The sequence below is a fragment of the Ochotona curzoniae genome, unplaced genomic scaffold (genome assembly GCF_017591425.1).
Source record: "Ochotona curzoniae isolate NIBS_2020 unplaced genomic scaffold, NIBS_Ocur_1.0 scaffold_1037, whole genome shotgun sequence".
NCBI classification, from domain to species: Eukaryota; Metazoa; Chordata; class Mammalia; order Lagomorpha; family Ochotonidae; genus Ochotona; species Ochotona curzoniae.
Window position 1 is genome coordinate 6 of NW_024467083.1, and position 26,355 is coordinate 26,360.

The 26,355-nt window shown below is 42.8% G+C and overlaps 2 protein-coding genes across 3 annotated transcripts; one reads left to right on the forward strand and one right to left on the reverse strand.

Moving 5' to 3' along the window:
- Positions 1–610: 610 nt before the first annotated feature.
- On the forward strand, positions 611–14,110 carry LOC121168686 (nibrin-like; the record flags this gene model as incomplete). The annotated part of the gene is made up of 6 exons (XM_040999004.1): positions 611–786; positions 1,548–1,707; positions 5,301–5,404; positions 12,157–12,274; positions 12,830–13,023; positions 13,984–14,110. Coding segments are annotated over 6 exons (879 nt in total), but the record flags the coding sequence as incomplete, so codon positions are not given.
- Positions 14,111–17,009: 2,899 nt separating this feature from the next.
- Positions 17,010–26,123, reverse strand: LOC121168884. 2 transcript variants are annotated; one of them, XM_040999379.1, is made up of 3 exons: positions 25,935–26,123; positions 21,378–21,491; positions 17,010–18,541 (listed from the first exon to the last, which is right to left on the reverse strand). In XM_040999379.1, exon 3 carries the CDS (start codon positions 18,444–18,446, stop codon positions 17,166–17,168), a length of 1,281 nt encoding a protein of 426 aa, XP_040855313.1. In that variant the 5' UTR covers positions 18,447–18,541; positions 21,378–21,491; positions 25,935–26,123; the 3' UTR covers positions 17,010–17,165. The 2 variants fall into 2 exon arrangements, with proteins under 2 accessions (XP_040855313.1, XP_040855314.1); XM_040999380.1 differs by lacking the exon at positions 21,378–21,491.
- Between the last annotated feature and the right edge of the window lie 232 nt (positions 26,124–26,355).

Consider the following 26,355-nt stretch of genomic DNA (forward strand, 5'->3'; position numbering starts at 1 on the left):
TATGAATAAATACGTTTAAAATCATCGTGGTAGGAACAAGAAAGTAAGCAGTTAGTTTGAACAAATGTGACAAATGCACAAGTGATGGATTAGTTTACTGGCATTTAGGTTTTGTGTCTATTTGTGTTGTAGAAAAGCATTATTATAGAAGTTGCAATAGAAAAAATAAAATTATTACCAAAAGTCAGAACCTCTAGGCTTTATGCCTTGTTTTCATTCGCCCAGTGTTTACCATGTGCTTTTGATAATGTAAACAAAACAAAACGAAAACTTAGGACTGAAGCTGTCATGTTATGCATGAAGCAAACTGCTGCCAATCATAAAATTCTCAAGTGTGTGAAATGGAAGGGTTGGGAAAGTCCCAACTGATTTACAGAAATAAAGAAAAATTTGTATTCCAAGAGTTATAATTCTGAAATTCAGAGATTTTCTTAAAGGGAGATATTTATGTTAATTGCTAATTAGTCCTTTGAAGGCAGCCAGAACAGTAGCTGTCATTCCCTCTGGTGTCAGGATATGCAGCTATTTATTATTTTACCCTTTTCAAAAGTTATCAAATGTCTCCTGTGAATCATTTCCCCCTGGATTGTATGTGCTTGAGCTGTAAAAGACTTGTAATTACTTCTCTAATTTTCAGAGTCAAACTGATGAAATCCCTGTATTGACAATCAAAGATAATTCTAAATATGGTACCTTTGTTAATGAGGCAAAAATGCAAAATCACCTTCCCCAAACTTTGAAGACAGGGGATAGAGTCACCTTTGGAGTGTTTGAAAGTAAATTCAGGTATGGATTTGTTTATTTAATTTTTGTTGTTAATGATTTACTTTTACATGAAAGGCAGATGAACAGAGAGAAGGAGAGACTGAGAGATCCTGCCTTCACTCCCAAGTTGCCACAACAGCCAGAGGTGGGCCAATCTGAAGCCAGGAACCAGGAGCCTCTTCTGAGTCTCCCACATGGCTGAGGAGTCCCACAACTTTGGGCTGTCCTTGACTGCCTTCTCAGGCCACAAGCAGGGAGCTGGATCCACGTTTGGGAAGCTGGGGTATGAACTGTTGCCCATATGGAATCCTGGTGGAAGCTTAGTGTACCAAACCAATGGCACTGGCCCCACACTTTTTAAATTAGATTAAAGTGGACAATTTTATCTCACAACAATTGAATTTTAAAGCAAAGATAAGGATTATAAGGTGACAGTATAATTGACTTCCCATTTAGCACAGTAGTGAACTCTGTGTGGTTGGTATATTTTGTGGATCACAGATGGGGGGTGACAGGTGAGTAAAAGTTTGTGTTAGTCCCTGTGAGTTGTGATAGGAGCCTCGTTTGTTTGATGCTTCATAAGTTAAAATGTAATGTTGATGTTGGCCATGTCTTTTTCTTCTTTGGGAACACAAGATTTAGGAGGTAAGAATTTCCTAAGTTACAAATTTATAATGTGTCAAAATTAAACGAATAATATGTTGTAAGTTTAAAGTTGTAAAGTATTGTAAAGTTGTAAAGTCTTTGTAACTGTGATAACGTAACTTTATTGTCATTCACAGGGTAGAGTATGAGCCTTTGGTTGCCTGTTCTTCTTGTTTAGATGTGTCTGGGAAAACTGCTCTAAATCAAGCTGTGTTGCAACTTGGAGGACTCACTGTGAACAGCTGGACAAAAGAATGTACTCACCTTGTCATGATGTCAGTGAAAGTCACCATGAAAGTAAGTTGAACTGTGTTCCCATATTAAAACAAGTTCTGGGACCTTGAGTGAACTCACCACAGCACAGAGTTAGCACCATGTGTCTCTTCTGTCAGATTGTCTTCCTCCAGTCTCTGACATTGTCTCATGGTCTCATGCTCCCTCAGTTAAGTTATAATCACACAAAGAATTCTTTGCTGTATCTTTAAAGCCCTGAGATGTATAGATATGTACCTTCCAAAGATGCTGACTAGTCATTAAAGCAGTGATGTATTTTGGTATATTTTCAGGTTTTGCATTTTCATCAGATTTGATATATCCAAAGGTAATTGAAGAATGGCATTTAAGATGTGATTCGTTAAACAGGCTGACTGTGCAAAAGATATGTGGGATTGTTTTAGGCTGAAAAGCAACAAATACTTTGATTCCTGTGTTTGAAGATGCAAAAACCTTTTGTTATAATTAATTAAATATTAGTGTTATATTCTAATTTATACATAAATGGCTCTTATGTGTGTACATATATGTGTATGCAATAGCTGTCAAAGAGAAAGGCTCACTGCCCAGATTGAACCTGAAGTTAAATTTGTATCATGGTGAAGTTACCCTGAACAAAGATAGTTCCCTCTTGGAAAATTTAGGACATTGATTTTTTTGCTGCTGCAGCAAGACTAACTTAAAAAATACTCATGTTGATAAACTCACAGGTAATAGATTCATAAAACATTTGTAAAACCAAAATTCATATGCATGAGGACCTGATATTTAAATGTTAGCTCAGCATAATCCCCCTTAAGATATTAAGTTACTCAAATGGAGTAGGTAATGATACATGGGTTTAGAAGGCCTGAAATAAGGTCAAAGATGCTTTGATTGTCTTAGGAGATTTTGCCAAGTCCTCAGAGCAGGACACTTCTAGTACCTGACATGCTAATGACCACCATTAGAGACACCACCATGGAGTGTGCAGCGTTTCTTCTTTGGTGTTTCTGATCACTTTTTGTAAAAAAAAAAACATCAAAATAAACCCTGATCATTAGTTTTTGCTCAGCGTTCTCAATGCATAGTTAGGCTTATAGGGTTTTGTTTTGTTTTGTTTTGCTTTTTGCTTTTGTTTTGTTCAGATTATTGAATGTCAGGACCAGAGGGAAACCTGAGGAGTATTTAGTTCAGCTTTTATATTTTGAAGAGAAATTGCGACTCGGAGCAGTTACGTGCTTAGCCCAGAATCGCGCGTGTTGCAGTTTTATTCGTTGGATATTTCAACCCAGCCATGGCTCTTCCATACCCCTACCAAGCTCACACATGGTTCAGTAAGGGCTGAGACCTAACCTAGTCTGTCACACAACCCTCCCCGGTCCTCCAGAGCACCAGATGGTGTTGGAATTTGGCCTGGCTTGGTGCTTCCCATCCCAGTCCACAATTGTGCCAAGTGAGATTACGATCGTATCCTGATCAGAATGTAGCCTCAGTTCCAGCCCATGCGCTCCTTGGTGGGAAACTCAACCCAGCTAGGGTGTCCTGTTATTTCCCCAACCGGGCCTCTGCCCTGCCATAGAGCAGGTGTAGGCCGGTGGTTGTTCTGTCTCTGTTTGGCAGAGCCCCTCACTTGTCGTGGCCCCTTGGATGCTGTGGCTTAGTGCCTCTGCCTCACACAGATCAGTATGTGCAAGGACCTACCTGGCATGAGCTGTGCTCCAACCTGATTTCTGTTGTTACTTGTGAGTTAAGGTTTGTTCAGCCTTGCCCCTTCTGTCCCCTTCCAGTGGCAGCCCGGCCCACCCCACATCCTGTTTAAAGATGCACATTTGGGTGCTGCTGCCTTGACCTACCCTGACTGTTGTGGATTCCTTTACCCATGAGTGATGGCAGATGTCGTGGTCACACCTAGCTTAGACCATTGCAACCCCAGCTTGGGAACTAACCCGGGGGATTTGTATTCCAAAGGGTTGGACCCACACAACCCCACAGAGCCTACCCCCAGCCCAAGTTCTCTTGTGTGCTGGAGAGTGTCTTGATTTGCCAAATGTGACCACTCCACAACTCCAACACTCAGTCGGGCAATGGTACCCAACACTGCCAAAGAGGCCCCCATCCATAGCTTCGGTGTGGGCTAGTATATGGTGATCAGTGATGTTCAATACTAATATCCCATCTCTGTATTCATAATTGAGCTGTTGCATCTGTCTTACTAAAATTATCTTCTGGACACTTCCCCCAAACCACTAGGTCTTGGTCCCCTTGCCTGCTTGTATCTTTCATGACACTGTCACTGAGAATACCCGAAAATTCACTTTGCACCTACACTCAACCTAGTCTTAGTCATGAGTGACCCAGGCAGCAATTACATATCTTGAAAACCCCAGAGTTTGCCCTTCCGGGCGGCCAGCAGGCAAAGCCTGGCACCACTTGGTGCACTGGCCGCCCTGGGGGAGGCCGAGGACTCGTTCACTGCCTTGTGGCAGTGTCTTTGGCGTGAGTCCCCCGCATTGGGTCCGACCCGGCAGGGGCACCCCCCACAGTCGCCACACTGCAGGGAGCGTCAGTTGCCCCCAAGCCCAAGGACCGAACTCCTCCCAAACTCCCCCAGCCGCATGGTCTTAGCAGCTGGGCGGAGCTAGGAATTTCCACCCAGTTCCCAAGTTCCCTCATGGCGGACTTACCCTGAGGGAAGAGCTCTCTTGGGTCCTGGGGGAGGCCGAGGACTCGTTCACTGCCTTGTGGCAGTGTCTTTGGCGTGAGTCCCCCGCATTGGGTCCGACCCGGCAGGGGCACCCCCCACAGTCGCCACACTGCAGGGAGCGTCAGTTGCCCCCAAGCCCAAGGACCGAACTCCAGTCTTGTGTTGATTGAACTTAAATACTCTATGTTGCATTTGGATGATCTCATTCACATAGGAAGTTGGGATCTGTCAGATTCCAGTCTTTAGAGATACCCTCAATCTGGTCGCTCCTAACGCCTGCATTATTGAAAACATATGTATAAACTGTATAGTTGGATTATTTCCTAGAATATGCCAGCTCTTTCTTATTTTAATTGCCCACAGTAGTATTTTCTAGTCCTTTATGAGTTTGTGGATGTGTGTTACTTGAGGCTGATAGCTTGATTCACGTTAGTTCACAGTTTCGTTCTCTCTTTATGTGTGCATCAGCTTCCACTGAGCCTAACCAGTTGCTCCTTGATTTACTGTGTTGAAGAGGCTTTATTCTATACTCTTACTCCTTCTGAAAGCAGTAAGGCTCCAAAGAAATTTCCATTTATCTCTTAATGTGTATTGCCTCTGCAGGATGGGTTAGATTTCTTCAGCCTGAACGTGTACTTGTAATGTTTTTCAAATTGGAATGCATTTTTAAAGTCTTTGTGTTATTCTGCCTATCCCAAAGGACTACTGTGTCATTGGCTTCTGATAATTGAGTAGTTCTGGTTTGTGGTATAAAACTGAGCAAATATGAAATTCTATTTTACAGATTGTGACTTCGTTTATCAAATTAAGAAAAGGAAAGAAAACAATTATTAGAAAGGCATGTTTGTAGTTTATAACATGAATGTTTTCTTTAGAAGAAGCTATCGTAATGACTATATATATATATCCACATATATTTTCTTTCTTTTAGACGATTTGTGCACTCATTTGTGGATGCCCCATTGTAAAGCCAGAGTATTTTACTGAATTTCTCCAAGCAGTTCAGTCCAAGAAACAGCCTCCACAAATAGAAAGGTATATTATGTGTTTCTAATTAACAACATATGACAGAAAAGATGAGCGCATTGACTTTCGGTTAACTCTCTGGAATTCTAGATGTGATAGTTGCTGTGTTCCACGTTTCTCTTGTGTGTGTGTATGTGTTCCATGTTAATGAGATTTTTTCAGTTAGTATGTAAAGAAAGAGTACCCCAAATTCTTAATTGGTTATTTCTTAGCTCTGTGAAACAGATGTTAACTGCTAATATATAACAAAAAACTGTTGAAGCATGGTAAATAGGTCAGCATTGCTCATGTGCCAGTGTCGGGGTCATGGGTGAGGTACCCTTGGTAGTGGGGCTGCAGCAACCCTCTTGGAGAACCACATATTTGCACGTAAATGTTGACGTCACTGGGCACTGCTTTTGTTACCTCATTTCAAAGTGAGGTCAGCACTGACACAGTTTGGTAGCTCTAGATTAGTAATTCCATCTATAAAATCTGAGCACATGGCTTGCTCTCACCCTAATTGCTTGTTAAAAGAAATGTTGATTGTTGGTAATTGCAACAAAAGGTGGATGATATGTGCCAGATTTGTGAGCCACTAGACTTGGAGATCTGGCCTAGACTTGGAGTTTCTGGCCTTTTTTGTCTTTGAGGTGGCATCTGAGGACCTCAGCTGGTTTGTAGGAGCAGGCCGACTCATTCAAGTGCACCTGGACATGCTCCTCTCCTCTGCACTGGATTCAGGGCAGGCAGCACAGCATGCACTGTGTGTTTCAGCACTAGGACACACAGCCCACTCTGTGCTCCCTGAGATTGGGGATCCTGCCTTGTCTGGGACTAACCAGTCCTGAAAGCCTGGGGTTCTTGGTGACACCAAAGGCTGTTGGTTGGATCACCCCACATTTCCTGCCATGGGTGCGACTGCCTGTAACCTGTTAGACCCCTAACCTGCTGCCCAAAAGCCATCAGTGCGGCCAGATTGTACGATTACAAGCTTACATTGATTCTATAGAATGACTGGCTATTTCAAATGGCCTTAAGTTTAGGAGTGTTAAGCAAGTTAAGAATTTCCAAAGTATTTTTATCAGCATGTTGTAGTGTTACTAATATTTTTATTTTATAAGGATTTATTTATTCTTATTGGAAAGACAGATCAGGTTTATGACGAGAAAGAGAGACAGAGACAAAGATCTTCCATCCGCTGGTTCACTTCCCAAATGGCTGCAACAGCCAAAACTGAGCTGATCTGAAACCAGGAGCCAGGAGCTTCTTCTGGGTCTCCCAGATGGGCACAGGATCCCAAGGTTTTGGGCCTTCCTCTGCTGATTTCCCAGGCCATAAGCATGGAGCTGGATGGGAAGTGGAACGGCTGGAACACAAATCAGCACCCATGTGGGATGCCAGTGCTTACAAGACAAAGATTTAATCTCTGAGCCATTGCGCCGGGCCCACTCATTTTATTGTTAGAGCAGTAACAAAGTGGTTCATGTTCATAAGCATGTCTTATTGCATACATATGTATGAGCTATGTTTTTATAGGACTGACAGATATAGATTTGTTAATATCAGCATCACCATAAACACATGGTTATGTGTTATGCTACATCACGATGGGTATGAAGTACTGGGTAGTAGTGGTAGTTTGTGATTTTTGTCCTTCTACTTCCAAAAATTTATTTATTTTATTGGAAAGGCAGATTTATAGAGAGTAGGACAGAGAGAAAGATTTTTCATTCCACTGGTTCAATGTCCAAGTGGCCACAATGGCCAGAGTTGAGTCGATCTGAAGCCAGGAGCCAGAAGCTTCTTCCAAGTCTCAATGTGGGTGCAGATCCCAAGATGTTGGGCCATCCTCCAAGGCTTGTGCAGGCCACAGGCAGGGAGCTGGATGGGATGTGGAGCAGCCAGGACACAAACTGGCAGTCAAATGGGATCCCAGGGCATGCACCGCAATGATTTAGCCATATGGGATCCCAGTGCTTTCAAGGCAAGGATTTAACCACTGAGCCATTGTGCCGGGCCTGCACATCCTCTTTTGATGTCACCTTCAGCCTCATACACATCCTTTGAAGTCCTGAGTGTGGACATGGTCACCAGGGGAAATGCAGAAGTAGGCAGGTGACAGAACCTTGGAGAGCCACTGTCAGCAGGCTTCTGTGGACGTTGTCTGAGATGCTGAGTCTCCTTTGTAGTTTGCTCTTTGCTTTTCTGCTGGCCCCATCCACGTGGCCTTTCATTTTCTGCCCTGGTGGCCCAATGTGGTGCTGACCTCCTCCAGAGTGGCCAGAAGAGGATCAGGGTAAAGCATACACACAGAGGCGGCACAACAGCCTAGAATCACTGCCCATGTTACCTTGTGGATATTTGATGATCTGGCCAAAGACTATCCAGTGCTGGTGACCTTGAAGGGAAAAGAGAGAGAGAAAGGAGGGAGGGAGAAAAGTAAAGAAGGAAGGCAGGCAGGCAGTAGTAGGTTTTTTTTTTTAAATATTTATTTTTATCTGGGGCCAGGTGTGGTTGTCTAACAGCTAAAGTACTCACCTTGAACACGCCGGGATCCCATATAGGTGCCAATTCTAATCCTGGCAGCCCTGCTTCTCATCCAGCTCCTTGCTTATGGCCTGGGAAAGTAGTGGAGGATGGCCCAAAGTCTTAGAATCCTGCACCCACTTGGGAGACCTGGAGGAAGTTCCTGGCTCCAAGCTTTGGATCGGCTTAGCTTCGGCTGGTGCAGTCTCTGGGGTGTGAATTATCAGATGGAAGATCTTCCTCTCTGTTTCTCCTCCTCTCTGTATATCTGACTTTGCAATAAAGATAAAATAAATCTTTACATCATGCATATGGCATAGGTGGGGGGCAGACCAGGCTGAACCCATTCACATCAACCGCTGGCGAATCTGAGCACCAGCATAGAGTGTGGGTCAGGCCAGTTTCAGTCACAACACATACTAGTGCACATTGAGGAATGCCAACGTGAGGTGAGCTGTACCAGATATGGTTGCAGTGCCCAAACAGCACACGTGAGAACCGGAGGGTCGAGGGGAGAGAGCAGGTAAAGCTGACAGGGGAATGTGGGCTCCCCTGCTGGACAACCACTCCTACTGGAGAGCATGAGTTGGGATGGGGGCAGACCAGACTAGGCAGGGCTACAACACCTGTGGGCCTCATGTGAGCTAGACTTGGGGAAGGGCCAGGTTTGGCTAACTGTTCCGACTGGTGCAAACAAAAATTAGAGTGGGTGAGGGTTAGTTGGGCTTTGCCACATCATCAGATGGCAGAGGCTGGCACTGGAGGCCAATTCTGTTAAGTTAAGTGCCAGAACCACCTGGAGAGTGCACAATCCGGAAGTTGGCTTGGCCTAGTAGGGAAATAGTGGGCACCTCCCTTGTGGGTAACCACTCCCACTGGAGAGCATGAAAACCAGGGCAGGGACAGGGGTGGCTAGACAGAAAGGCATCTGCAAGTGTGTGTGGGGGCTGGAATAGTAGGTGCTTGGATTGAACTAGCCTTCAATGCCTATGGGATATGGATCCGGGCTGTGCAAGGCGAGGGACCCTAAACACTTGGCCACTGCAACGGGCCAAGTACCCTGTATCTTACAACAGCTTGTGGTGGGATGCCAAAATGCAGTGCTTGAAGGCTTTTACACGTGCTGTTCTCAAAACAGCAGGCTTTTTGGCTGGCTTGTTACGAAACGGGCGGGCCCAAGGTCAGTGTTCTCTCCCTGGTAGCACAGTCCACACAAGATACTGACTATCCTGCCACGGTCCTTGATCAGGGACGTGACCTACAAACAGTGATGCTAATGCTGCCTGCTTTGTCTCTGAGCCAGCAGTCTGTCTATTGCCTGCAAGTGTGAAACTGGAACAAGTTTGACCTCACTAGCCTGCCATCAGTTTTTAGGCCTAATAAACACACCAATCTGAAACAGTCAGTACATGAACATTTAGGAAGTTTGTACTAGTAGAGAACAGCATATATATATAATCAGTTAAAATCCAAGGCAAAGCATTGTGCCGCACACCTGCAAGTTGTAGCTGCCCCTTGGGCTAAGCTTTTAGAGATCATGTAAAGAAGCAGTGTAGTAAGTGGTTCGAGAAAGCAGGAACATGCTCCCAGCACACTGATGAAACAGGGAGCTGTGCAGGTCCTGGGGGAGTAGTTGTTGCTGGGGATACTGATTTCACTGTATTCAGTGTGTTTGGAGAAATGCTGTATTTGGAAAACTTACAAGACAGAAGTAAAATGAATTATTGTGGATTAGATGAAATGTATTGAAGATGAGATAAACATTTATGTACAAGTATATAATGTAAATGGTAAAAAGTATTTCTTGATTATCTTTACATAAATATGTGGATAATGTGTGCCAGTTACTATGAAAACATTATTTTACTTATGGCTCTTAACATTTTATACAATCAGGCCAAGTTTATTTTAAAATATTTTTATGTCACTTTGTATTTGGCAGCCTTCTATTGAAGCAGCCTGCCTCTAATCTATATTTCTGTCAGATTATATTTGTGTTTTCTAGTTTTCTTACTAGCTGTCACTGGAGCACCAGAAATGCTTTGAAACTTCTTGAAAATATTACTTCAGAAATAGTGACTTTAATTAGTTGTATAGTTCTCACTAATCTCTGTTCTCATCAGTACACTGAGAAATTTAAGGCTCATCTAGGAATATGAAGTTCAGAACATGGCTCGCTTTTTCTCACTGTGTTATTAATCATCTGTGTTTGTCCTGGAGTTGGAGCACAGGGGTGAAGCTGAGATCGCAGTCTGTGTGCCAGGTCAAGTATGGCTTTCTCTCCAGCTACCCACTAATGCATCTGTGTTCTTTGCTCAGGGTAGTTCTTCCCTATATCTGTGTTTTTGTCAAGGTAGATTGTACCTAGTGGTGAGTTTCAAATTGCACAGTGTTCTAAAGTAAACCAAGGTACATTGTGGAATTTTTAAAATATTTATTATGTATTTTTATTACAAAGTCAGATATACAGAGAGGAGGAAAAACAGAGAGGAAGATCTTTCCTGTGGCCCCGGTCTCCCAAGGGTTAACTCCACAGCTCAGCTTGTTTCTCAAATGTGTAACAGGATGGGCAATCTTGGCCTGATACATTTAGCCCCTGGCTTGACTGCAATTTCCCTCCTTCCTGCTTCCCCTTTTTATATGTCCTCAGGGGAGCTTAGGTGTTGCTTGATCATTGGGAAAGTGCTGGGAGGGGCCAAGCAGACTATAAAGATGCAACTTGACTTTGAATAAACTGGCATTCTCTTCACAAGAATGAGGCAAGGTGTGTTGTGTGTGTTGTCTGTCTTGTCTTTCTCATAACCCTAGTCCCTCCTGGCAACGTGGGCCTTGCCAACAAGTATAAACATCTCTCAATTTGTGGACTACAAATTTAGGTATTAAAATTCTGGGATTAAAACAATGTACTGGGCCCGGTAGCCTGGCCTAGCAGTTAAAGTCTTCACCTTGAACACACCAAGATCCCATATGGGCACCGGTTAAGGAAAAGCTGTTAGGAAAAAAAAGTTGTTAGGAAAAGCTGAAGGTAAATTCTATGCTTATTTTTAGAAACCTAGTTCAGTGTAGAGAGGATGTTAAATCCTTTGAACTAAACTACAGTTAACTCTTTTCTTAGATACAGTAAACCGCTAAAAGTGAACTGTGTAATTTTAAAAGTTGTTTAGAAACAGGAGAGTTAACATGGTAGCTCGAATTTTATATTGTCAGTGAAATCTGTGGTGATCTTCTGGATAACCCAGTCCCCCAAGATTTTGGCTTGCAGAAATCATTTCAGGATACACATAGAGCATTTGTTGTGATGGATTGGAAAAATGCTGTTATTCTTCAAGTTGCCATAAATTTTCCACTTTTCTGTCAAGACTCAGCTTTACTTTAGGAGATGTGTCATATTCTGTGTGGCCAAGGAGAAATGGAGGCGGAGCGAGATGGCAGCTATAAGGAGGAAGCAGGGAAATCAGTTCTACCTCCTTTGATCACCATTAAGATTGCAATATTGTCCTATTGGTTGTTACTCTCTGAAGAGAGTTAACCCTTAAATGTTGTGAATTGCCTCTTCCTGTCTTGTTCCCTGTAGTCATCCTTATGTTGGGCTAAATGTTTTCCCCGGAGCTAAAGGGACAAGCTGCATCAACTGTAACAAAATATCTTAGGGAATTCAAAGAATGGCCTAATGAAATTTTGAGAATTATCTGTTCAGTTTTACTTCCTACTTGCTTTCTTCTCATCTCCCCAGATGTTTAAAAAAATATTATAGCATCTTATTAAAGAGCAGAAAAATAGGTTCTTTACTCTAGAGAAAGTTTTAAACTATTGTGAACTTTTCTAAAATGCTCTGAAACAATATTACGGTAGTGTTCACAGAACTAAATGTGAGCCTTAGTAACACAGAGTGGCTCCCCAGTAAACACGAGCTGCTGATGAATTTGATCTTCTCTCTCACCCTTTTGCAATTCACATTAACTGTTTGAGTCATGTGTGTTTCCCATGTGTCTGATTATGATTGTCTACCTTGGTTGTTCTGAGGAACTGAAAGCCAGTCCTGCTGTGCTGTGCAGTACCTCTCACTATAGTTCCTGAAAAGGCACATGGGTGGCTTTTGGTCATTTTGTACCAACTTAAAAAAAAAAATCTTACTTTAAAAAGAACTTGTGATTTTGTGGAAATTATGCTTTTCTGGTAGCAGAAATTTATCAATTTAATAGTAAGCATGCAGAGTAGTATATAACTACAATATGCTTTACAAACTTTTACAGTTTTTACCCACCTATTGATGAACCAGCCATTGGAAATAATAATATTGATCTGTCAAGGCGGCAGGAAAGAAAAGAGATCTTCAAAGGAAAAACATTTGTATTTTTAAATGCCAAGCAGGTAATGTTAGAAATTATACTTTCCTAAAGAAGACCATAAATCAACACGTGCTATTGTTCTCACACTGATAAGGTATTTGATTTGAGAATTTTTGTACAGAATTGTGAAGTGCAGGCACCAGCATCTGCCAGGTGATCATGTATATAATTATACTTCTTAATACCTGGTAACTGACTGGGTTTATATAAATATGTAAACACAGAGGACAGGAAACTTTGTCCTGGCTTATTCAGTCAGTAAGCATCCATAGAGTGTCTTCTCTGTACCAAACAAGGGTCCTAACACTTTGTTACTGCAGAAAGTCATGCTGGTAAGCCGACAGAGTAAGTCTGATGACGATGATGTTACTGTGGACAAGGTAATGGTTCCAGGGCTGCATGGAGAACTTCTGAGTAAGGATTCTGCCCAAAATGAAATCTCAAGTGATCTATTCTAGGAGTAGAACCCATTCTTTTTTAATTCCAATTCCGTGTTATTTTCCAAATTCAATTTTTACATAGTAAAAGTTATCTCAGGACACTTTGGCTAACAAAACATGTTTCTTTCCATTTTTAGTATAAGAAACTAAGTTCAGCAGTTGTCTTTGGAGGTGGAGAAGCTAAGTTGATAACAGAAGAAAATGAAGAAGAGGATAGCTTCTTTTCAGCTCCTGGAACGTGTGTTATTGATATTGCAATAACCAGTACACAAACGGTACTTCCTGACTCTCAGAAAAAATGGATTCACTCAATTATGGAGATGCTTCAGAGGTACAGCACTGTTATTTTAAATTAAAATGCAAATGGGAAGTTTTATGTGACATTTTGATTACACTTCATTTAGTAATGTAAAAGTACTAGCTTACTTGAGAAATCTGGGAGAAAATGACCTTAAAAGACATTCATTTGGGAAAAGCACTTGAAAATTCATAGGTAGTGTTTTCATAACACAGTTTCTATGAACTTTTGAAGACGCTTCCTAGATACAAGAATTCTTGTGATAGTTATGCCATGTGGTTTACTTGAAAATTGAGTGTGACTTGGTTTGCTAGGAACAGTTTTATCAGCATGTTTACTGCCTCTTTTTTTTTTTTTTAACAATTATAGAATTTGTATTTAGCCTGTCTGATTGAATAAAGTCATATTAAGCTTTTTTGCTGAATATGATATAGTTAAGTTTAAAATTCAAGATAATTTCTTTCTGAAGTTGCTTAAAGCTGAAATGTATTCATCCTTTCATAACGACATATTAAAAGTCATATAAAATTTTTTCTTCCTGTATAATGTAATTTTGAGGAGACAAGAAAAAAAATAAAGGTCAGATACTTTAGTATTTGTAGTGCTGATAGAGTCAATAGATACGTTCAGTCAAGGGTTTCTGCCATTCTGCCATCAGCTTTTTATTGGTTAACAATCTTAGCAATATTATTATCTTTATTTTAAGATTTGTTTATATGAAAGGTTGAGTCATAGAAGGGAAAAGGGGGAGACAGAAAGAGATCTTCCCACGTGGCTGCAGTGACTGCAGCTGGACTGATCCAAAAGCAGGAACCTGGAGCTTCTTCCCCGTGGGTACAAACGCCCAAGCACTGGGGCCATCCTCCCCTGCATTCATAGGCACATCAGCAGGGAGCTGGATTGGAAGTGAAGCAGCTCAGACCTAGCCACCGTGCCACTGGGTCCACAGTCTCAGTGTTGTTGAAGCTTAAAAGGATTTGTGAAATTGTGGAGGGTGTTCCTGGAGCACTCGGTGGAGTCCTCTAGGATGACGGAGGATATAGATTCCCCAGCACAGGGCAAAATCGCCAATCACCTACCAGAAAAATGTGGTGGACCAGAGAAAGCTCATCCCAGCTGAGGATCCAATTGTAGCTACAAGTATGCTTCTTTAATTGGTCAATATTGGAACAGACAGCCTGAGGCGTTCCACCCACTGCTCCCTTCCAAGCCTGTGGTGGCAGTGAGCATAAGGGAAAGGCGACTGCACTACAGGTGCACCCCTCAGGTCACTATCTGTGTGGCCACAGTTGTCAGCCACTCTGTGGGGACCTGCCTGTCTCCTGCCTCCTTGCAGGGTGAGTTCAGTTACCCTAGCTCTGCTCACTCTCTCTAGTGAATTGTTCACCCCCTCCATCACACCAACTTCTCACAATGGAAATACCAGGTTAGCTAGTCTGTTGACTAAATTTATACTCACCTAAGAAGATACATAGTTGGGACCTTGAGTGCAGATATGCCCGAGAAATTCATCACCAGCTCTCTTAGAGATTCAGTTGTCCTGTTCCCAGAGTCCTTCTGGCGATGTCGATTACTTTTCTTTTTCCTCATGTGGGTTTGCTAAATAGAAAATAAATTTCAGGGGCTGTCACCATGATGTAGTAGGCTGTGGTGTCAGCATCCCATACGAGTGCCAATTTGAGTCCCTGCTGCTCCAGTTGGAATCCAGCTCCCTGCTACTAAGCCTGGAAGACAGTGGAGGATGGCCCAAGTCCCTGGGCCCCTGCATGTATGAGAGGTACCAGCAAGAAGATCCTGGCTCTTCAGACCAGCCCAGCTCTCTATTGCAGCCATTTGCTGAGTGAACCATCAGATGCAAGATCTCTGTCTCTTTATCACTCTGCCTTTCAAAGAAAAAAGAAGTAAATCTTTTTTTGTAAAAAAAAAAAAAAAAAGATTTAAGAAAAGCAAAATTATCATTGTATTGCTAATACAGAAATGTACTGTTTCATTATATTTTATATACTAGGAATTTAATGGTTAGCAAGATAATCATAATCTCTGCCATTAATGGAGCTTACTGTCTAGAGAGAGAGAGAAGGATAAAGTAGGCCCATAATTATGTGTGTGCATGAAGGAAACTAGGTAACAGGGCTAAGTGGAAAAGTCCATTCTAAATATAGAAGGCCCCTCCTGCTAGTACCGTGGTGTGTGGGTTAACGACACTGCCAGTGGTGCTGGCATCTGAGATGGGTGCCTGTTTGAATCCTGGCGGCTCCACTTCCAGTGCAGTTATCTGCCTGTGAGAGCAGCAGAGGATTGTCCAACAGTACTTAGGCCCCTGCACCATGTGGAAGACTTGGAAGAAGCTCCTGGTTTCTGTCCTTGGAGTGACCCAGCTCTGCATCCCATTATAGCTGTTAGGGGAACAGCAGATGGATGATCTCTCTGTCTCTGCTTCTCTCTAACTTTGCCTTATTGTCGCGAACACCGAGCCCGGTCACCAGAACAAATGCCAAGAGTCGAGAGTGGATGCTTTGCAATCAAGCATTCAAGCATTTATTCAGGCAAGCACACACCAAACAGGATGGGGGAAGCCACCGAGAGTGCCTCTTGACTTCAGTCTCATGGAAGTCTGCTGGGCCTTTGGCTCCGGCCTCGTGGGAGCCTGCAAGTTCGAGTGGAAGCCCAAACCTTGGCTCCGGTCTCGTGGGAGCCTACTGGCTTCTCTGGCTCCGGCCTCGTGGGAGCCTGCAAGTCCGAGTGGAAGCCCAGGGGCTTTTGGCTCCGGTCTAGTGGGAGCCTGCTGGCTTCAGTGACTGGGACAAATGCATGGGTTTATATACAAATTCAGGGGCAAAACAGGCAGTTGTTTACAATATTTTGATTGGTTATTACATATTATCTATCAATAACACTTGCTTTTCTTAATTCTAAAAAACATGCATATTCATTCTCAAAACATACTTATTCATTAATATACAATTATTTCTTCTTTTATCATTCCTACCATGACATGCTTACGTACATTGTGGCTTCTTGACAAAGGTGATAAGGGGAGGGCTTGTGCGCCTAGGAGTCTCTTGACAGGAGCGATAAGAGAGGAGGCCCCATTTCACCAGTAGTTTAGGAGGATGGAGTCACCTTTGTTAAAAGACTCTAACATACACACTATATCCATTATTAAGTCACAGCATAACTTACAAAAGAAATCTATTATTGCAGCTATTTCTGGATCATCAATTTCTGATAAAACTATAACAATATTGAGGATACAATTAAGATTATTAATAATATTCCAACCCATATTTCCCAAAGCTCCATTTTTATTTATGGTCATGTTTTGCTGGAGCAATGTAAATGTAAAGTACTTATAGTCAGACTGTTCCTATCAATCCACCCCCTGATCCGTCGGTGGTTCCAGAGGAATCGCCGATGGATCACAAATAGGAGACAAGGGGAATACCCAATGGGAAAGATGTCATAGGCTGAGTCTCCTACGACGATGACGAATTCGCCGTTCGCCAACAAGTGTTGGGTGTCTCCAAGGGTGAAGAGTTGCGGTGGTGAGGGAGCTGGGCGGCGCTTGGATAAAGGGCCGTACAATTGCTACAGGAGTAGGTCTGTTGGGATCGAAAGTTGAAAAATTACGGCATCCAAAATCCAACGGGTCAGGTCCATAAATAAAAGTGGATCTCAAAAAATGCTATAAATCAAAAGAAAAATCATAAGGTGGGCGGAGAGATGGATATCGCTTATAATATTTCCATAAAGAATACAAATAGCGAAAATAATGGAAGCATAAAGCTCTTAAAGCTAAATCTACTAATGATGGGCAAAAACGGGGGACTCTAAAATATGCTGCACACAATAACATCAACAAATGGTAATTGTGGTAATCAGGATCAACGTGAGGGCAATCTAAAAAACGAACAGCAAACTTTGAAGTATGGAACCATACATGATTGAGAACATCACAAAGATTAAACTTAGAAGTATTAAAGGCATAAGTGAAAGAAACTTTAGGATTGCATAAGATGCAAGGAGTACAAGCATAAAATCTAACCAATCTGCATAATATTGGCCATATTTCGCGAAAATGCTGTTGTCCAGAGATGGTAAAGAAGTGTCTCACATGGTATGCTAGGCAAAGTCGACAGCATGCATGGTGCCTAAGATTGAGAGCGGATCTTCTTCTAGGCATGGTTGTATAGCCACTTCTTATGATATTCTTTGGTAGAAGCACGAGCAGTCCTGCGACAGAAGAAGAAGAAGGCACGAATAAAGATGTAAAATAGTATCAGTATAGTGATGATACGAAATAGTTCTTTCATCCAGTGCCAGGGATTCCATCGCTGTAAGCAGGCAAAATCCTGTAAGATTGCGCGACGTATCAGTTGAAATAGGGTACAATCTTGAGCTATCGATGTAAAGACAGATGATGGGACTATACGAGCGTGTTGTACCATGTAGCGCATTTGTGAGATGTCTTGCTTCATTGTCTTCAGAACTGCAGTAGAATCTTGATGTAGTTTATCTATGACGTGTTGGTTTTGAGTGAAGAGTGTGTCCAGATGTTGAGCGGACTCTTGCCACTTTCTAAAAATTTCATGGCTGGATGTGACAGGCTTAACAAAATAATGCAAACCAAAGGTATGGTTTGTAACCATGGCCACTGAGGTTAGGACTGTCTGGTTGGTTTGATCGTGTTTTGCCATCATGGTGTTGGTATGGACATGGCATCCCGTGGGGAGTTCGACATGTTCCTTGTAGGAAGCGTTGTGCCACAATTGGACCGAATAGGCAGAGTCACCGCACGTGAGGATGCGATACCCACCAAGGTCTGTTATGCGTCTGATGCCATGAGGCCACAGGGCGATTCTAGAGATCGGATAGTCCGGCCTCCAGAGCTCAAACCCTAGAAAAAGGCCTGGCCCAAGCGCATATACTGAAGACATGGGCACATACCAGGAACTATTGTCCACCACCGCCAACAGGTAACGATCATAAGGTACCAGCCAGGAGCCAGAGATGTATTGTGGCACCGGTACAGTGTCAAAAGCCACTACAGCCGATGAAGTGGAAATCTGCCATATATATAAGTCACAAAAGCCGTCAACACAGGAACTTTCTTTAGTAGGGTCTAAAACAGTTATACCTGATCTCGTCTCACGACCAACGCCAGTGTTGAAAAGCATCTTGAGATCATTGAAGGCAGCTTGCAGCATTAACTGCGCATGTAGACACTCTTGACGATGGAGAATCTGGGATACTTCCTGGGCAACAATCTTTTCATCTTCTAGTTGTTTTTTGAAGAGGATGTTCATGCCTTCTTTAAAGCTCTGTTGTTCTGCATGCATTTTGTCCAATGTAACGGCGACAGCATGCAGGTTGTTGGAAATAGCTTGGACTGCTCGGAATTGTTCATTCTGTAGGTGTCGCAGGCTCGTGATCTGTACTTGAAGTTCTTCAGTCATGGCACCTGCAATCAGTGCACCAAGTGCTGTCCCCACAAGGAATGCACCTATTTCTGCTACCTGTAGCAGACGTCGTCCTGAGTTTCCGCCTCGGGCTGCGTGATAAAGGGTTGGTAAGGCGAAATATCGCTTATCACATTGTAAGCTGGACAAGTCTGTAGAAGCGAAAGATGTTAGGGACAGACGTATATGCATAGGTGTGATTGATGGTTTGATTAGAATGCGATGTGGTCTTGAAGCTACAGGGAGGATGCCTGGTGCTGAGATGGTCGTAGCTGGCACTACTGGTGGGTTCACTACTGCTGACGGATAATGTGCTGTGACCCATCGGTGGGTCTCATTAAATCCACCGCGATCGATCAAACATGGGTCAAGCGGGGATTTAGTTCCACATGTATCAAAATTCATTCGATATTCAAAGACAGGGTGTACAAATGAATTGTCTACAACATCCGTATGGTTTTTCAAAATATTATGGCTAATAATATCATACATAGCCCATTCATTATCTGGTCCAGGTAAAAGCATATAGGTATAATATGGGAGACTTCCCACCCACCGTACATGAGTGAAATTATCAAAGTTCATGCCTTGATAAAGCCACCAGTGCACAGTATGGTGGTCCGCCTCCGGAACCAATGGATATCTTACCACTGCATCAGTAATGTCAAAATCATTTGGACAATTGGTTTGTGTAGGCATATATGCGGCCAATTTAGAATTTACTGTCAATACCACTTCATTAAGAGAGGGTGGGTGGTAGTCATATAAAGTGACTGCTGGAGAGAGTTTCCTTGGGTAATTTGCACGAATTGCATAAGTAATATTGGTAACATGGGTAGAGATATCCATAGGTAAATCAAAATAGGATACATTGTACAACAAAGAGCGATGTATGGCAGACACACGTTTCATGGAAAAGGGTCCCCAATCACACCTCTTCCAGAAACGGGGGTGTGAAGAGACTGGCTTGCGTCCGGCTCGTTCAACAGCCATGGTAGAATAATTGGCCCATAGATATTGGACAGATGATTTGGATATATTAGCCACTGGCACCCAATGGGGCAAATGTTCATCACATTCTTGGAAGCAGGTAAAGCCAAAATTGACATTAACCCGCGAAAGTTTAGTCCAAATCAAAAATGGTAATCGTTGTGTGACATTAACAACATTAGATGCATCAGGGCTCAATATATCTGTCAAATTCCATCGATAAGGGATGGTTACATGAGTTTCTGCAAGGTGGGCATCAGATGTGGTATAAGCATTAGACCAAGACACAGGCCTATTGGGGTTGAGATATAAATGTGACTGGTTCCACATTGGTTTTGTATACCAGTTTGCATAATTGTATAAGGAGAATGTGAAATTAAAAATATCATTTAATAGTCGCCACGGTGGGGCTTGGCAAAAATTTCGGCTCAGCCGGAAGGTAGTCCAAGTCTCTTCACCCCCGGGACCATATACTGGCATAGTATAATCAGGAGCATATCTGGGCTGTGACGGAAGTAAATCACAATGATATTGAAATTCAAAAGGAAAGCAAATCCAACCCATATCAGTACTTTTGGGAGTTTCATGCCAGAGAAAGAGACTACGCACACAAAGGAATTGGCGAAGAGCCTGAGTGCCAGTTAGGTCAGGGGTACGTGTACTTTCATGGGGTGGGTTAAAAGATGGAAAGGGTTGTGGAACAGGGTCAGTAATGACCAATGGAGTGCGCCAGGTTTGAGTACCTAGGCGCATGACTTCCCACCATTGATTGATAGGTAAATAAGAAGAATTAGTAATGAGAAGAGAAAAATTAGTATGAAAGTGCTGGGCATAGGGCCTATCATCAGGTGCCAAGGTAAAAGGACGGAATGAGCCATAAATGGGTAAATTGGGAAAATTTGCTACACATGACACATAGATAGTCTTATTTGGGTAAAAAGCTTGGATCTTCTGGGTCAAACTTTTATCAATGAAATCACAAAATATTCCCCAAGGTGATGGCAAGGTACGGTTGGGCTTTTGAAATTCTGGTTTACATGTGATTGCCTGATTGGCCATACATGTTCTATAGGGAGGTTCCGTAGTAGATTCCGTACGTGCAGTGGGGAGAGTAGGAGGGGAAGAATCAGAAGAATCAGGATAGTCAGAAGAGTCAGAATAAAAAGCAGAAAAATCATAATCATCTGTTGGTGCGGCAGACTTTTCCCATAGGGCAAAAGCTTGAGCTGGCAAGGAATATTTAAGAAATTTTCCACACGTAAAATATGTGTCAGAAGTCATTTGTGTATAAAAGGTAATATTCCTGGTGCCATTGATCTGCAGTCCCACAACATGTGGGCGTGCCGCCAGTTTCTGGGCATAATAAATATACATGGGAGATGACCCCCATACATCTCGGACCAATTCTATAAGATGACATCTCAAAGGATTTTCTTCATTAATATTAGTTTGTAAAAAGCCAATGTCTGATCCATCTGACAAATCAGAAGCATGCCAGACCGGTGAAAAATGAGCATCGGTCCTAGCATCCCAATATGCCGTGCAATTACTTGGGGAAAAACTCCTTGAAAAATGGTTGCAAAAAGCATAATGATTCCAAAAATATAAATTATTAGCGGTAAAATTTGAGAAAATAGATCTACTGAGCCAATAGGTCGGGGAAGTGGCGTCCTTCAAGGAAAGCTCATCGCCACTTACAAAGCAAAAAGGCAATAGGAGAAATTGGAAAATGTGCCACATGGCCCAATATCAATAATTCCAACTACAGCAGTGTAATCGGAGCTGCAACTGCGTGTAGTACAGATAGTATAGTGGGCAACAAGCCACAAAGCCAAAAGAAATAAGACTATTATAACAAGCAATTGAATGGCACGGCAGACTGGCCTAATCATCTTGCAATTAAATCATCAGACTTGGTGAGGCGTAATTCGCCTTTACCTGATGTAGTCCAAAATGAGTGTCCTGGTCCCTGTGCGACGATGTCCGTCGTATATAGGGCCTTATTCTTCCTGTCTCTGCCAATTGCCTTGTCTGGGACGAGTAGAGTGGAGTCTGTAGGGGTTGGATAGGGCAAGGCTAATTTGAGAAATGCTTCTTGAAAAGGTGAGCGGCGCTGCACACGATCCCTATCATTTAACTGAAAACAAGCTAAATTTAGTGCACGTTGTAATTGTTCACCTTCAAACTGGAGCAGTTGGGCCTTAAGAAGGCCATTGAAACGTTCCACAAATCCGGATGCAGTAGGGTTGTAAGCAATGTGGAAATTCCACATAATGTCCCAATCTAAAGCCCATTTCTGTACACTGCTACCGGTGAAATGAGAACCTTGATCTGATTCAATGATGGTAGGTAGGCCATATGCAGAGCACCATCTGATAAGGGCAAATATAGTAGATATCTGATTTGCCTGTCTAGAAGCGGTTGCCATGCCCAACCCTGTACAGACGTCCACTATTACACATGCATATTGGTCCTTAAATGAAGGCAATGGTCCAATATAATCTATTTGAACAGTATGGTTAAACTCTTGTGGCTTGCCCATTGTATTTGGCTTATGGTGTCTAAAACGCTGCTGCCAATTGGGGCATGCTGGGCAAGTCTGAATAGCCTTGCGGCATGCTTGCCATGTGACTTTAATGTTCCGTCGTTGGAACCATCGGAACACTGCATGTGTGCCCATATGACCATTAATTCTGTGAATTTCCAGAATTTCATGTGGAGTAACTGGAGCTTCAGTACCTGGAAGGGTCATTTGCCAATTTGGGTCTCGTTTTAATTTAATGCCTGTCTCTGTAATTGTGCTTCTCCAGGGGGCTGTATTTTGTAATTTAATAGCTATGTTAACTTTAGCTAACCTATCAGCAATGGCATTATTCTCAGCCTCAAAGGTAGTTTTGTTAGTGTGAGCATCTACATGGGTAACAAAGATGGAAATGGGTGCTTGGTCTAAAAATAGCCAAGCATCCTGGCCCCATACAGGTTTGTTGTTAATAGTATAAGAGTTTGCACGCCATTTAGCAGACCAAATGGCTATACCATTGCATACAGCCCATGAGTCTGAGAAAACATGTACATGTTTCTGACCTTCCTTGATGGATTCCTCTACAGCCAATTTTACTGCTTGTAGTTCAGCAATTTGTGCCGACTGTCCGGATCCTTCTCTAGTAAGAATCTTCCTGTCACTGGGCCTGAAAGCTGCTGCTTTCCATGATATTCTGCCATTAGTCACTGAGGAGGAACCATCTGTAAACCAAGCATTAGGGTGGGTTTTACTAGATCCCCATCGGCCAATTGGTTGGCGATCAGGTTCTGTAGTTAACTTGGGTGCTGCGATTACTGGTGTTTGGCTTAACTCTTCTGTTAGAGTAGATACCTTGGTACTGGACTTAACAAAAGTGTCCTGCAATAACTGTTGTAATTGCCATTTCCAGTGGAGTACCTTGTTTTCAATGGGAAGGCCTGACAAAGATTCATCACGCATCCTAACCCAATCTAAAATGGGTGCAGGCGTGCGGATGTGTATACGTTTATTGGAAATAGAAAAACCTATTGATGATAAAGCACTATAGGTTGCCCAAACATATTTCTCAAATAGAGAATATTTGTTTGGTGCATATGGAAATCTTTTGCATCTGAAGCCAATTGGTAAAATTTTCCCTGACCTTTTAATAAACATTCCCCATGATGCATAATCCTTCACAAATAAAATATCTATAACTAATTCTTCATCTGGTTGGGGAATATATAATTGTGCATATAATTTCATATAGCTCAAGGCAGTATGAAAGGCATCTTGTTGTTCTTTACCCCATACAAAATCTTGTGCTTTCCTAGTAACCTTATACATTGGTGCTAGAAGAATTTGTAAATAGGGTATGTGATTTTTCCAATAGCCAAATAAACCAATTATATGTTGGGCTTGTTGTTTAGTTTTGGGCTCTTCAATGTGGGTTAGAATATCCATTACCTTGTCAGGGATGCTGGGCCCTACTGAGGACCATAAGACTCCTAAAAATTTCACCTGTTGACTAGGGCCTTGTATTTTATCTGGATTTATAGTCCATCCTGCCTGTTGTAACAGGGTGACTAGTTGCTTTATTGTAGAATCAACTTCAGATTTGTCCTTGCCACAAACCAACAAATCATCCACGTAAGAGAAGACTCTTACAGATTTTGGGAATGAGTCCCAAGGAATAGTTTGTCGGAGTGTAGCATGGGCAATGATTGGACTATTCCGGTACCCTTGTGGCAACCTAGTGAAACGATATTGGCATGCATCCCAGGTAAAGGTAGTAATTTCTCTTGATTCCTCAGCTAGGGGTATACAAAAGAACATATCGGAGAGGTCAACAGCTGCATACCACTCTGGGGCTAATTGTTTAATACCCGAAAATATGGATTCTACTTCAGGTAAATTTCCTGGCATTTGTGGTGATAATTTATTAATGTTACGATAATCCACTGTAAAACGCCATTTACCATTAGGTTTCTTTACTGGCCAAACTGGACTGTTATAATTAAATGATTGGGTGCGCTCTACCACCCCCTGATCTTCTAACTCCCTTAAAGCCTCAGTAATTTCATCATGTCCTCCCTTAATGGGATATTGTTTAGTAAAGCTAGCTGGAATTCGAGGGAGTACTACTGGATCAATTTTTACTATACTTATTACAGCACAGATTCCCTTTAATTGTTTTAATGGTAGCCATTCCCCTACTATATCCTGCAATAAATCCATGCCTAAAACACAGCATTCAACATTCATTTTCATAATATTTGCCTGCAGGGGTTCCCTATTATATACATATATTACAATTGGAATTTTTTGGGCGGGTATGGGGGCTCCGGATATCCCCCTTACCCAATTTTCTGGCTTGATTTCCTTAACATATACTTCATTATTAACAATAGTTACCTGTGACCCTGTGTCGACCAAGAACCTCGCACGAAATTCCTTCCCTTCACACCTTCCTGCCAGGAGGATGTATGGTCTGTTCTCTCCGGTCTGCCTGGGGGGTAGTGAAATTGCCTCTCTACTGGATTGGTGAAACGGGGTTGTTGTCGCCGTATGTTGTGTTTCCAACCTTGCCCATTCGGAAACTGTCTGTTGGACAGTCCCTGCCTCTGAAATCCTATTCTCATCCCTTGGGAACCTTCTCCGTTCCTTCCGCGTAAAAAACTGCGCGGTGGGGGAGGCCTCCTGGAAAGGGGTCCGGGCTGGCCACTTCCCGGGCCCCTTCCTTCGTTTTTTACCCGAATGTTTTGGAAAGGGGCTCTTACCTGAGATGCCTCTGTTACCTGAAAGCTCGGGAAAGGCTCATACATTTGTGTGGCAAATACTGCCCTAGGATTGTTACTTAAGTCCCGGTACTGTCTAAGGCAATCAGTCACTTCCTGTAAGTCATGCATGCCTGCAATGCTTCCTGCCAAAAACATCCTCATGGATTCTGGTGCTCCTCTTACTATGATATTCCTCATAGCTGGTGTTAATCGTATTCTCAGTGGGTGAAGCTCTGGGTTATCCTCATACATTTTGCACAGTAACCCTATCTTCCTTATCACCCGAATACCTTGTACTGGGTCACTCCACCTGGCTTGGGGTTCTATACTAGCCAAATCTAAATATGGGAAGGCCTGCACCCATGCTCGTGCAATCCATGCAAACAAGGATCTGGTCTCATCTTCATCTAATTCTACTACTGATCTTAAAGCTTCCTGTAAATTTGGATGTTCTACTGTTAAGTTAATCTGCTTCATTTCTTCTGCTGTCAGTTTTAAACCTGTGGCTCCCTTAGTCCATAGTGCATCTAAATAATCTACATCAGAATGCTGTTTCTGAGAGAAATCTCCACGAATCTGAGAGATCTCAGCCCTAGTTAACTCTCGGGTTTCCACTACCCTTTCCCCAGCCTCTGCGCGTCCGCGTTGGCTTACTGGGGTTGACAATTTGGTAATTGTCACTGGCATTGCCTTACTAGTTTCCTCCAACTGTTCCTCATACACCTTAGCTAGGAATGGGTTACCTGATTTTAACAATGCTTCCTTAACTAACCTTTTTCCTCGCTGTCTGTCTTCCTCTATGTCATTAATAACCTTGCATAAGATGCCGGGAACTTCCTTCTTTCCTGCTCTTGCTAGGATCGGCTCTACTATATCTGGGTTGCTCAGCTGGACCCCCACAGCTGTGCCCTTTGGATAATTAGGGAACTTTGCCTGAACTACACGTTCACAACTGCGCCATAAGGCTTGGGGTCTAAGTTCCTTATTCTCATTTTCTTCATTTCTCTTCCGGAAATTCAATTTCTTAATTCTCTCTATTATTTTTGGGCCCATATTGATAATCTAACTAACAATTGTACCTTAATTAAATTAAATTCCCACTGAACAAAATTACAACTGCCGGCAGTTTTAATTAAATCACCGATCCCTTCTTCAAATTTCACTTCCAAATATCTTTCTATCCTCCTTCTGACCCATCCCATTTGGGGCACTCACCAATCCGGGTGTTCGTCCTCCTCGATCCTCCAAGCTGGGGTTGGAGCTGGAATTGTGTCCTCCGAGGATCCTGCCGACTACGCCAACTGTCGCGAACACCGAGCCCGGTCACCAGAACAAATGCCAAGAGTCGAGAGTGGATGCTTTGCAATCAAGCATTCAAGCATTTATTCAGGCAAGCACACACCAAACAGGATGGGGGAAGCCACCGAGAGTGCCTCTTGACTTCAGTCTCATGGAAGTCTGCTGGGCCTTTGGCTCCGGCCTCGTGGGAGCCTGCAAGTTCGAGTGGAAGCCCAAACCTTGGCTCCGGTCTCGTGGGAGCCTACTGGCTTCTCTGGCTCCGGCCTCGTGGGAGCCTGCAAGTTCGAGTGGAAGCCCAGGGGCTTTTGGCTCCGGTCTAGTGGGAGCCTGCTGGCTT